The 14,301-nt window shown below is 35.8% G+C and overlaps 1 protein-coding gene across 1 annotated transcript in view; it reads left to right on the top strand.

Moving 5' to 3' along the window:
• Positions 1-14,301, top strand: part of Slc5a12 (solute carrier family 5 member 12) — a 45,984-nt gene that overhangs the window by 18,178 nt on the left and 13,505 nt on the right. Inside the window, exons 5-9 of the mRNA XM_057781508.1 lie at positions 3,023-3,177; positions 3,291-3,431; positions 7,017-7,146; positions 8,090-8,178; positions 10,846-10,958. Of these exons, the coding sequence (XP_057637491.1) occupies positions 3,023-3,177; positions 3,291-3,431; positions 7,017-7,146; positions 8,090-8,178; positions 10,846-10,958 (628 nt within the window). The remainder of the gene's footprint in view (positions 1-3,022; positions 3,178-3,290; positions 3,432-7,016; positions 7,147-8,089; positions 8,179-10,845; positions 10,959-14,301) is intronic.

Below are 14,301 nucleotides of genomic sequence, written 5' to 3'. Positions count from 1 at the left end.
AATGAATGAACAGCCTCCAATAACACATTGGTATGGATTTTGGTATATTGATAAAAATTTAAAATTATTTTATACTGTATGTATGTTTCTACTCTTGTTTGGGGCATTGTACTTATTCGGCTCATTTAAAATTCAACGTATAATTAAGAAATGCAAGTCAATAGTCATCTATAATAATCAAACTTATAGTCATATCAGGTATATTTTCAAGGTTAAACAGATACATTTTAGATAGGTGATCTTCAAACACTTCAGAGACCTATAGAATATAGTATTTAATATGTTTAATAACCTAAAACTTTTTATGACAATGAGACACAGTTGTTCCTGGTAGCACAAATCTGCTTCATAAAAGTATGATGGGCATCAAAAAAATCTCCATATGGAGTTTGCTTCCATTGTGGCAAAGCTAGCCATTTGGACAAAAAACTGCCCTTGTCATGACTGCTGACAGTATGCTGTACAAACTAGGCAAGCAGGACACAAAGGAAAAAGACTGTCAAACTTTGTCAAAAAAAGAATGGAATAGTTTTTCAAAATTCCTGCTTAATAGTAAAGTCCCCAAATCATCTAGACCTGTAGTCTAAAGGTGGATAACCCAACTTATTCAAGGAATTTTGGGTGACTGTCCAGATAGTCAGATGGTTTTATTTCTATAGTTTTAGAAGTGCCTTGCCTTGCAAGTCTGGTTTACTTAGATAATATTATATACTTTGGTTCTTTGATAACATTGAAGACTAAACAGTTATTGCTACCATTTTTCTTAGTTATGATAGGAAGTAAACTGTGTGCAGAACTTTGTACCCACCAAGTTAGTATAAATAATGGAGTATTTTTTTCTGAATTTCCCAAATACAGATAAACCAGATATTGTGAATGCAATGCTTGCTTGATAAAGATTCTAATTGTATACAGTCTTACTATGTTAAAGTTAAAAAACCTTTCTTTTTATTTAAAGAAAAGTGGGAAATATTATAGAATATTACTTTAGCTATGTAAAGCTTTTTAGATTTGTTTATGTTTTTGAATTTTACTTTAATTATATAAAGGTGTATTATATTTGTTTATACTGTATTTGCTCAATGGCATAAAGATGTATTGATTTGCAGATCTAAGACACCTGATTGGTTGAATAAAAAGCAGAACAGCAAATATCTTGGCAGTAGAGGGATAGATTGAGCTAGCAGGCACAGAGAAAAAGTAGTAGTAGGAATACAGGCTCAAGAGAAGAAAGAATGAGAGAGAGAGAATGATTGAGAAAGAGAGGTAGTTGTCCAGGGCCAGCCAGCCAACCAGGCAGCCTGTGAGAGCATACCTGATGTGTTTAACAACTTTAAATAAAATCAGGATAGTGTTGTATAGGTAATGTGTATGTGGATAGAGAGGGGGAGAGGAATGTTTATCGTCCTTCAAAACATGATGAAAATGCAATGCTTATAGCAGGGACTTAAATATTTATTGTAAATTATGTTTTCATTTTAATTACCAAATAAATGATAGGTTACTCTAGTGTCTTCTTTCTGCTCAAGCTAAAGATAAGTGTGTCAACTTTTCATAGAAGTTACTGACATTCTGGAGGAGTAACATGATGATAATTCTATTTTTCAGTGTTAAAAATATCACCTCCTTTCATTTTACTGGCACTTATTCACTTAAGAAAGCACATTTTATGTGCAACTTCATTTAATCTTTCCCTAATTGCCTTTGTCATGTTCAATATGATCCTAGGAGATTCAAGTCATGGATTGTTACAGTAAGCTCTCATTTTTCTCTTTCCCTCTGTGCACATGATTTCAACAAGAACTCTGCATTAGAATCATTTGGGAAACTTTGAAAAACCAGGAATAAAAGAACACACTTCAAGCCTCAGATAATTCAGTATCCTTGGGGAGGAATATGGGCACTGTTTCTCCCTTTCTCCCTGCCTCCTTCACTAAAAGGGAGGCAGCCTTGGTATAATTACTACTTTAACCTCTTGCTCAGTATCTATACTAAACCATTAGATTAGTCGTTCTGAAACTCTGGTGTATTTGTCTGGCTGTCTAATCACCATGTTGCTCTCAAAACACCTTCCTCCACCTATGTGTAGAAACTGATATTTATTTCTTCTTAATTGTTCTCTCTCTCTTTCTCTCTCTCTCTCTCTCTCTCTCTCTCTCTCTCTCTCTGTGTGTGTGTGTGTGTGTGTGTGTGTCTCATTTTTTATAACATGCTATCACTAGCTTCATAAAAATCCTGATTGTCCAGCTGGACCTGTGTGATTGCCCAATTTTTTCACTGTTTCCTTACTTGTGTTTAATGAAACATGAAATATGAGAATCCTATTCTCTCAAATATCTCTCAAAGCCATGGAGTTATTTCCATCTCTGCCCTGCTTCAATAATTGATCATCTTGGGCATGGAAAACAAGAATAAACTTAGAAATTTTTGCTCTACTGCAGCCTTGCCATTCACCGTAGCTACTATGAAACAAATGTCATCATATGACTCTCTGTGTTCTTAGGGAATTATTTAAGTGATCTTATCTAAATCTACCTGCTCCTTTTGGTCTATCTGCACCTTCCATCTGCAGCTCCGAGGATTCTCTCATTTCCTCAGAGACCTGCACTTCTTTTTTGTTCATACTCTCCAAACAGATCCTCAACTTGTGTGCCGAACCTCATAGCTTTTTATCTATTACTCAGAACTTACCTTAACTGTCACTTCCTCAGACCAGATGATAGCATTCCTGTATTTCTCAAAAGTAACTATTCTTCATTGCTCCTTCCCACACTTTTAAGTAAAGGTTTGTATTATTACTTAATTTCTAACTCTACCGTTAAACTTATAAACCCATGGAATTGCAGAGGGGACATGCCTCCTTCACTTACGATTTTGTTGCCATGTGACTCAGAACTTGTCACTTCAAAGATGTTACTACAGTCAGGATAAGTTTTGTATGATTCAGTAACAGGGAGACTGTCTGGAGTGGAGGGGTTACAGCCCTCATTTTCAGTAACTCATACCATTTTCTCCCTTTCAGGGAGGTTTAAAAGCAGTGGTGTGGACAGATGCATTTCAGATGGTTGTCATGATTGTGGGCTTCTTAACAGTTCTCATTCAAGGATCGAATCACGCTGGTGGGTTCCACAATGTGTTAGAGCACGCACGAAATGGATCCCGGCTAAACGTAGTTGAGTATGTTCGACACTACTTTTTCATCCTTCATAAAATTTAATTACATGACTCCATAAAATAACAGCTGGGCAACAAAGAACCAAGCCTGTTATCCCATCTTTCCTGTGTCACAGCTTCGATATAGACCCCCTCAGGCGGCACACTTTTTGGACAATTACAGTAGGAGGAACTTTTACTTGGCTTGGAATCTATGGAGTTAACCAATCGACCATCCAGAGATGCATCTCTTGTAAGACAGAAAAGCATGCTAAGCTGTAAGTTGTTGGTTAAGAACAATTTCTATGTTATCCCTTACCTCGGTGAGTCATTACATTGTTTGGATGCATGTGAATGAGAGAGATAAAGGAAGAGACTTATTTATCCTGTTCAAAGTCTTTGTGTTTATGTGTGTATATATGTATACATGTGAATGTGGTGTATGTAAAACTATGTATTTGGGAGGTAAGTGCATACATGTGGAAGCTGGAGGAGGATGTTGGATGCCCTGCTTCATCAATCTCTGTCTCAGGTTAATTATTTATTTGAGATAGGGTTTTTCAACATAGCCCTAACTGTCTTAAAGCTCGCTATGTAGACCAGGCTGGTCTTGAACTCAGAGATCTGCCTGCTTCTGCCTCCTGATTGCTGTGTTAAAGGTGTGTGCCATCAGGTCCTTCCAGGTGTTAATGCTTTGAGACATGATCTTTCCCTGTAGTTGAAGCTACCCTAGCAGTCTAGTCTCTCTGCCTTTCACAGCTTTGGGTTACATGTACAGTCCATGTCTAGATTTTTACCAGAGTGCTAGATCCAAACACAAGTCTACATACTTGTATAGCAGGTACTCTTCCACATCCTTCCAGCCCTTTCAACAACTATTTCAGCCAAACATGACTACTTCCATCCCAGCATACCCTGCTTGGCTTTTTCCTCAATTAAGGTCTGTCTCCATTGACTGAGCAATCGATTAGATTAGGTGCACTGAGTAGGAATAAGGTGCAAATCACATTTCCTGCTTGTAATTAGTCTCCAGGACGAGATGGCCCTGGTCATTTTTCATTCATTGTGTGCTGTCTTCAGTTGTAGTTTAATTTTTATTTGTAGTAGGTAAACTGTGACATGTTTTGATATTTTAAAATGTTGATTTGAGAAAAAAATGGCAACAGGTAGGCCAGGCAGCTGCTGCTCAAATATGATCCATGGCACCATTGAAGGAATACAGGGATGGCACCTTTACCTTGTGGACGGACGCACTAGTAAAGCACAGAACACACTTTACTGATTACAGCTATATAACCACCATATTTGCTCATCTTTATGAGAAGCCCTAGTTCTTTAAGTTGTTTGCAGTCCTCCCATATGTTTCCCTTAAGCTTCAATTTTTCAAAATGTAGACACTTAGAAAAATGGAACACACCAAGCTTCACTTACACTTGCAAACCCATCACAGTTAAATTTCCTCTACATCTATCTCTCTGCTTTAGGATTAGTCAGGTCTGATCTCCATTTTAATTCAATTAAACAGATACAGGTATCATTAACATTTCTAAGGAGAGATGTAAGAACTCTAAAATATAAGGTTATGTGTCTGTGTTTGCTCCAGTTCTCACAGGGATATGAGAATAAGCACAGTAAGATTGTCTGGGTACAACAAAAAGTTCCAGAACAGACCATTCTCTAGAGAAAAACCTAAGGCATTTCTCCTTTATTTTATACTGCTAGCAAAAAACCTCAAATTTCACACAAAATGGAATTAGACCCCCAGGGGTGCTTCTCATGGTTCCTGGACCGAGTCTAGTAACTATGACTATTTCTTCACACAATTTAAAAATACTTCAATGTACATGTTTTTTATTTTCATTAAATGAGACATAAAATTGTCTTGAAATAATTCAACCATTTTCTATGCTAAGTAAGTCGGGAACTACCATGTTACCATATGTATTTTTTGTAATGCAAAATGAAGAGAGCAGATACATCTTCTAGCAGTCTAGCAAACTACTGGTGATGCATGAAAATATCACCAAAGTAAGTGATATTAAATAAATCTTCCACACTTTATTAAGTGATGCCCATAACTTTATCAAATGGCTGAACAACTGAAAATGCATGTGACTTTGATCTTAAAATGCATTTAAAATTCAAGTAAAAATCTGCTTTCAGGTTAACTAGAGTCAAGTACCTGTAAAGAGAAGAATCTTTTGGTGAAATAAATAATACTTTTCTGCTTTCCTTTTAATACACTTATTTAGTTTTGAAATGAGATCTCCACTTATTACAGAACAGTCTTAGCCTTCTAGAGACAAGATCCATTCTCCTCAGACTCCTGAGTTTTTAGTACATTTGGTATTTTCCATGTGCCCAGTTATAACTTTCTCCTGTGGCATTTTGAATTTCTGCCTCCTCAAAGATTAGGAGATGTACATTAGGAACTGTACCTTTCTCATCTATTTTTTCCATAAAGCACCAAGAATAAAACATTGTGCTTGTTAAATGTTTGCTATTTGTTAAATATTAAAATCCTTAAGGACGGCCATTATGTATGTCATCTGTATGCAGAAACATACAGATACCCACAAATTGGAAGAGTGTGAGCATGTGTACACACATACATACACACTCTTTTTCATGTATCTCAAAACATTCGTCTTGCCATGAAAGAAATGTGTGTTCTTACATTTGAATGTTGAATCATCTTCATTTAAAAAAATGGCCAGTTTGAATTTCACCACAATGAAATGTTATCAGCACAATGGAAGGATGTCTACTTTCACATCTTCCCTGAGATTAGAAATGTAAGTAAAATCTTGACACGCAAATGCCTGTATGAAAATAAAGGACCTTGAAAAAGGATCCAACTATAACTGTGCTAGTTCACTGTAGGATAGTATGAACTTCATCAAATTATGTTTAAGATGACCTTAAGTTTTCAAGGTCATCTACTAACTTACATCTACTAATATTTTAGGAGGCAGAAAATCAACACATGACAAGGGAAAGTAATAATTGAGCACATGACAAACACCTATTGTACTTAGAATTCAGGAGTCCAAGGAGAATAGATTCTTGTCCCTAGATGTCTATGACCTTTCTGGAATAAATGGAGATCTCATTTCAAAGCTAAATAAGTATATTAATAGGAAAGCGGAAAGGTATTATTTATTTCACCAAAACATTCTTCTCTTTATAGATATTTGATTCTAGTTTTTTCCTATTATCTTTAAAATACTCAACTTTAACTTTCATCTGCCTTTATCTCAAAGTGACTGAAACCAATACTTGTCTATTTTTATGTTATCCCATTATTATCTTCCTCGAAGAAGTTATTAAAATGCAAGTTGGCTTTTTGACAGTTTCATTAATTGAGTAGGGGGAAAAACCACTTAAAGTTATATAATGAGAATAATCAGTATGTGAAATATTATAAAAGAAAATAGGTCATATATCACACATATTACAATTTGGCAAAACCCTCTTATTTATTTATTTATTTATTTATTTATTTATTAAAAATTTCCACCTCCTCCCATTTACCTCCCACTCCCCCCTCTTCCCCTTCCCCTCCTTCTCCAGTCCTAAGAGCAGTCAGGGTTCCCTGCCCTGTGGGAAGTCCAAGGTCCTCCCCTCTCCATCCAGGTCTAGGAAGGTGAGCATCCAAAATCTGCTTCTTAAAAAGGAAAAAATCTTAACCTATTCAAATTTGTAATTATCCTAAAAAGTGTAATGACTCATTTAATGTGATATTATAAAATGTAATGTTTCCTGAAAGCTAGAAAGAGGGAACTCCTCAGTTTTTAGTCATGAACTTACCCTGAGACAACGTGGCAGACAGCTTACCAATTGGCCTTTGTCCTCTTTTCTAGTGCCTTGTACTTTAACTTGTTGGGTCTCTGGATGATTGCGGTGTGTGCTGTCTTCTGTGGTTTGATCATGTACTCGAACTTCAAAGACTGTGACCCTTGGACATCTGGTGCTATTTCAGCGCCAGACCAGGTATGCACTTCCATTGATTTCACAGCAGAATGTACTGAATATGTTGGGTAGTAGTGGGGTTATCTTTATTCTGCCTGGGCTTTCACTCACTTGCCAAGCACAAGCTTTTGACTTCCTATTTGAGCTCCTGGGTGACATCACACAGTGCTTTCTAATATGCAGAAGTAAGTCTGCAGAAAAACGACACCTCCCTTTGTTCATGAAGACAGTCTGAAGACAGGCTAAGGCTAACCAGAAAGTCATCTCTAACCCATGGCTTTGGTTGTTGATGATACTTTATATCCTTTTCTTTGTAATCTGAGGTTTATTAACGTTTCTTTAATTGAATAAAAATGAGCACAATGTCATGCACTTTATATTATAGCACATAAATGTGTAGCTGGAAGGATCAGGAATTTAAGGTTAGCATTGGTTACAAAGGGAATCTGAGAGGATACCATGGTCTATGAGATCATATTTCAAAAAGCATAAAAATTAAAGTAACATTAAATAAATAGAATTGAACAATTCTTATTCTCATACTGCCTAATATCATATTTTCTCAGCATAGCACAATTGTATCATGAAAGCATAGAACACTGTGTGATTTTGAAAACTCAGAGACAGTATGCTCATGAGAAGCGTTCACTCACTGCCCCTTTCTCTCAATATATATTCAGTTGCCCTTCTCTGTCTAGTATAGTCTTCTTTCCCACAAGCTGGGCATATCTAGATCCCCTGAACAACATATGTTAAGAATTGGATTTTAGAACTTAATTGTAAATTCAGAGAAAACAGATAGTAAAATTCACACATTGAAGATACTGGGAAGTGAGTTTCTCATCTCCTTTCACTGGGATTTATATTTCAACACTTTAAATAATTGCAGAGATAACAATATACCTCCTTCTCACTTCTCTCCCCTCTCCCTTTATTTCTTCTTTTTTTTTTTTTTTTTTTTCAGTTGATGCCGTATTTTGTCATGGAGATTTTTGACACTATGCCAGGGCTGCCAGGACTTTTTGTGGCTTGTGCCTTTAGTGGGACTCTGAGGTTAGTATGTTGACAAGCTCAAGATGACAGTGGTTGTGGTGGCGGTGGTGAGGACTGGAATGATAGCAGTCATGATCAGCTGTCTACTGAGCACTTGCTCAGTGTCAATTGGCCTACTGCAATGTTGTATTTCTATTTGGTCATTGGTATCACACAGCACGTGAAGAAGAATCTTTACTCACAGTCTCGTCAGTTTGCAGATAAGGAAACAGATTTATTGAGGATGAGGGAGACAACTAACCTATGGTAAGTAAACTGTGGAGGCCTGATGCAGGTGTATTCTTAACCTCTACTTTAAAACTTCCTGGTTATTGTTTCTACTTTGTATTAATTTCATCACAAAAGACCTAAGAGTTTTTATTGCTCCAGCAATGAACAAAAGACTAAAGTCTCCCCTTTACAGTAAAGGTAAAGTCAGTAGTGGGTATCTGAAAAAAATCAGGAAGAAAATCCCATACTTTGAAAATCAGGTAGTATAAAAAAAGGGTGATTGGCCAAAGACGAGATTAGAATTCAGAACTGCGTGCATTAAACCCTAATGTCCCAATATTGTATCTGGGGAATATCATAGTAAAAAATGGGCTCCCTGGGGTTTGAGTAGTTCTGACTCTGTGTCCTTGATGTTACAGCTCACATGGTCAATACATTAAGCTGGATTTCCAGCTGCTCTTAGCTTATTCCAGTGATCAGTGCATGTTGCTGTCTTTTCTTCGTTGAGTCTCCATTGCAGCTTCAACTTGATTTCTATGACTTCATTACATTGTCTGATAAAGAGCTGATTACAGCAACATGGGCCTACATTATGCTGCCTCATTACCCAGCAATTAAATACTGAAATTATAAACATGTTTGATATTACCTCTTTTGGTTCATACTATGTTCAGTAAGGGAATCTATTATATAATTACGAAGACCGCATAGTATATTTATTATATTAACTAATGAAGTTATTGAATCCTTTACCCTGTATATGTGATATAAAACTTAAGTAGAGCACATGTTATATTTCCCTTCAAAATTATCAGCCATTTGTTTTATTTTCTAGTAAATATGCCGTCTTTCCTCTCTTGCCTTGAATTACTGCTTTTATTTCATCTTAATTCATCTATAGATTTTAAACACCTTATTAACTCTCCTTTGTATTCTTCTCATGGTCTATATATGTAATGATGTTGGTGCTTTTCATGACTATAACATATAACGTTGTGTGTTAGGGCTGAGACTGGTTATTAGTATTACATAATTTTCTGTACATTGTGTTTTTATCTCAATTATTTCTACTTGATTTTCTGGAAGATTCCGATCTCAAATTAAGGCTATAGTGTTTATTTTTGAGTTTTCCTTCTTTTCTACTAGTTGTATTCATTTGCCTGTCTTTTTATGTAGCTATGTGCTTTGAACAATGACTAACAAGTTAAGCAGAAATCACTACTTTACTCTTTAGAAGGAACCATTCTTGGATGAGAAATTTTCACCTTTTGAAGTTAATTCAGTTATTGGACTAACTAAAAGATTCTTGATTCATGTGAGGAATTTAAATAAGCTTTCACTGTTTTTCACAAAGAGAACACCAGCTTCCTGATGCTCCAATGGTCTATCAGGACCGCTCTGTGAAGTTGGAGAGAGAGCAGTGCTGCTATCTGGTTATGCTCTTTGTTTCTTTATGGGATTCTCTCACCTTTCTCCTTTACTAGTTACATTCCAGCCTCTCTGAAAGCTTCAGGCTGTAGAAAGCAGTGATCGTCTTCGCAGCTCAATGCGTAGGCATGTGATTTCCCCTTTATTCTTTAAGGGATTTCACCTACTTTTCTTGAATCCTTTCCCCATCTTTCTTAACCATCATTTCTGAAGAGATATTCTCTTACCAGTTTCACAGTACTGTACTCCTACCTTTCATAGGAACCCTACAGTTGTAGTAAATTGTAGAATTGGTTGTTGAATGTCTGTATTCCCAGGTAGACTGCAAGGACTGCGACATTCTTTCTGTTTTTTTTTTCAATTTTCATTTTTATTGAGCTCTACATTTTTCTCTGCTCCCTTACCTTCCTTTCCCCTCCCCTTCAACCCTCCCTCAAGGTCCCCATACTTCCAATTTACTCAGGAGATCTTGTCTTTATCTACTTCCCATGTAGATTAGATCTATGTATGTCTCTCTTAGGGTCCTCCTTGTTGTCTTTGTTCTCTGGGATTGTGAGTTGTAGGCTGGTTTTCTTTGCTTTATGTCTAGGACTATGACTTTCAAATTCATCACTTATGTGTGAATAAATGAATACACAGATAAAGGCTTTGTTGCTTAATAGAAAATTTCACTTACTTCTTGGGTTAGGTTAGTCACTACTTTGCTGCTTCCACTCAAGCTTAGAGGGACACTCCCATCGTATACACATGCTCATTTTGTGAAAAATCCTTCCATTATTGTTGCCATAATGTCAAGGGAAATTAATGGGAGTCATAATGTGAAAAATTATCTTCTTACAGAGAATATTTGCATAGATAATGATTTGAAGGGTGCGTTAACTGCCATGCATTTCGCTGAGTTCTAGAATGTGGGCATATGTCGATATGTGTATTTTACAAGGCTCTGTGTTTTTGCCTCTCCTACATGATAACTCATCCTTCTTAATTAAGACTATTTTCTTGTTTGCCTATTTGTTTTTCTTTCTGTAGCACAGTGGCTGCCAGCATCAATGCCTTAGCAACAGTGACCTTTGAGGATTTTGTCAAGAGCTGTATTCCACATCTCTCCGACAAGAAGAGCACCTGGATCAGTAAAGGCTTATGTAGGTATAGGTGGTAGAGCTTCTGCTATTTAGTGTGAATTTTAAATGGGCCAAATAGCAAAATCTTTCATGTGATCTTCAGGTTGCATGAATAGACATAAATGCATGCTGAGACACAGACATGTAGGTTCTCATACTTCTGAAGATCTTCTTACCAGAAGAGTACCAGGAAGAAATGACTAGCTGGTTCACCTTGTTCTAGTCTTACTTTTCACCTATCTCATGCTCTAATATCTTCACATCAATGTCTATTGATAATGCTGAGTTGATTTTACCAGACATTTTACATGAGGAGGTGTGCTGTTCAGTACGCCTGGCCATTTTATCAAATAATTTTCTCTTGAAACAAAACTCTGAGTAATGTACTCTAAGGGAATGAATGTTCCCTGTTTAATTAAAAAGTACATATTATCCATTTAACTAGAGGTATGGGCTTGTTTGTTCCTCACCCATCATTGCTGGAATGTTCTATTGACTGGCTTGATCTTATGCACTCAACTAGAGTTGCTATGAGCTCATGGGTTCAGAGGTCCTGTCAGGTCCAGATGACACTGTTTTTCTCTAGTTCTCCCTAAACTCTGGTTTTAATAATATGTCTGCCCCCTTATCAAACTGTTTTCTGAGCTTGCAGTGTAATATATATGGTTGACAGTTGATAGTTGTTAGGTAAGGGAGATTCAATTTTCTTTAGGAGTATGGTCCTATGAGAATGGGTTGATCATGCACCAGTGGACGTCCCCACATACGTGAGTTTATGGGCAGCACTAATTGAACTCAATAGGTTGGTAAAAAATAATGAGAACTTGAAGATGGGAGGTGGGTTTTGAGAGGAGCCAGGAGTAGTTGGAAAAAGACAGTGGTGAATTAATATGACTGCATATATTATACACATAAACAACATTCTCAATGATTTTTGATTATTAAAAACTGTGTATTACAGTCACTGAAACTATCACATTGAATTATATTTTTACAAAACTTTGCTGCTTTTTTACACTTTTATTTTTACTTCTGATTATTACATATATGTGTTTATGTTTGAGTAGGGGTTTGTATACTTGAGTTTAGTGGCCATAGAGATCAGAAGAGGGTGTCAGAGCTCTTGGAACTATAGCTGCAGGCAGTTGTGAGCTACTTGGGAAATTAACTCAAGTTTTCTGCATGAGTAGTGTGTACTCTTAACCATTAGGCATCTATCTCTCCAACCCCTGAGATAGCTGCTTTTAAAGTAAAAATAAATTATTTCCCTTATATGCTTAATATAGAAAGTGCAATTAATTTAGAAAAATAATTTAATTTGTAAGTTAAATGATACCTACCTAATTCTGTTTCTGGTTGTTTAACTATAGCAATTTTCATTGTGCATTTTCTTATGTGTGCTTTGAAAACATAGGAGTTTAATGATTACATAATGTATTATTCAATGGCTCACTTATTTTGTTTATATTATTGTTACTTTTATAGTATATAATCATTGTACATAGTTATGAGCTTCATAAAGACATTTTCTTTAATCTGTCATGTATTTTGAGCACATACACTGCCCATGACTTCTTTCTTCTCCAGTTCCATACATTTTCTAGCAAAGGGCAAAATTTCGTTCTTCTTTTTGACTGGCCTAGGATCCTTTAGTGTACCTTAGCTGTTGACTTTGGTTGAAACTTTCCTGGGCATTTATTTGTAATCATTGTCACTGCAGGATTTTAACTTTGAAAAACATTTGCATTTTCACAAGTTAGAGCTTTTGATGGATGGAGTCTTACCCTCAGGACAACTTTCTATTGGTCCCAGTGTGGACCCCGAGATTTCTTTTTAAAGAAATTCTCTTTAACAATAATAAGTACTTTCCCTGCACTATCTGGTCTGCAACTTTAAATTTTCTTCTTCGAATCCCTATTCTTTTCTCCATAATCATCCTTCTCTCTGGTGTTTTCCTGTCCTTTTTCTTTTTATATATACTGTGGATGATATGATTTCCTCATAATATTTTCTTTCATCCAAGTACTTACCAGGCCTGACTTTGCTTAAATGTTAAGATGAGATTAGATCTTAAATTCAGAGTCGTATGGCCCAAAACCACATAATCTGTTGGATAGCAATGTGCTGTATTTTTTTGTCCATTTCTATTGTACTAGGACCACACACAGCTATTCTTATCAATTCACAAATTTATTTTTATGGACATATGACAAGTGTATAAAATATTAGTTTCATTATCCATTTCTTTATTCATCTCATTTTGGTTGCTTATTTCCCTTATGTTTAAGTTTTCTTTGCTTTTTTTTTGCCATAGTTTTTTCCTCTGCATATTTGAAATGCATGTTTCTCTCAATATTACTTTGAACTCCCCTCAAATAAAAATTTCTTAACAATAGTTATTTTTATTTTTGGTCTTATGTTTTTTCCTTACATTTTACTATAATACAATAATGTGGCAATATATCAATCCCTCATAGAAATATATGGTTCTCCATTAGTTTCTTCTAGACTTTTTCCCATATCCATCCAGCTCTTTGTGAATCCAAGAATCCAATATACTGTTCAGTTCTTAAAAATAAATTGCAAACACCATTTCATTTTTTATAATTATTTAAGCTTGCATATTATTAGCTAGAATTTATTATATGTTTCAAGGCTTTTAATATAAAAATTCATATGATGAAAAATCAAACTGCTATGTACATACTTGTTGAATTTTGACAAATGCATTGTCCTAGCTGGAGTTACTATTGCTGTGATGAAACACCATGACAAGTAGTAATTGGCCAAGAAAGGCTTTAATTGGTTTATACTTCCATCTCACAGCCCATCATATAAGAAATTCAGGACAGGAAATCAAACAAGGCAGGAATCTGTAAGCAGAACCTGAAGCAGTTGATGAATACTGCTTACTGGCTTACTCAACTGTATCTTGCTCAGTCTGCATTCTTATACAACCTAGGACCACCTACCTTCCCAGTGTTGGCTCCATCTATAATGGTCATGGCCCTCCCACATCAATCACTAACTAAGAAAATACCCTGCAAGTTATCTACAATCCAATATTTTCGATGCATTTTTTCAGTGGAGGTTCCCTCCTATCTAATGACTCTATCTTGTGTTTAGTTGACATAAAACTAGCCAACACATCCATCTATCTATGAAACTCAATTACTTAGCAAGATATATCATCATGGTCATTAACTTAGAAAGTTTTCCCATTACTTTTCTCACAAGTCTCTATTCTCAGCTTCCTCCAGAGAAAAGCAACTGCCAGAATTTTTTTTCTAATGTAGATTTTTAACTTTTCTGGAATTTCATATAAATGGAGTTTCACAGTGACCCAGATTTTGTAAAGTCTGTA

Source organism: Chionomys nivalis, chromosome 9 (genome assembly GCF_950005125.1).
Source record: "Chionomys nivalis chromosome 9, mChiNiv1.1, whole genome shotgun sequence".
In the NCBI taxonomy this organism is placed as follows: domain Eukaryota; kingdom Metazoa; phylum Chordata; class Mammalia; order Rodentia; family Cricetidae; genus Chionomys; species Chionomys nivalis.
This window is presented reverse-complemented; position numbering and strand designations above follow the sequence as displayed.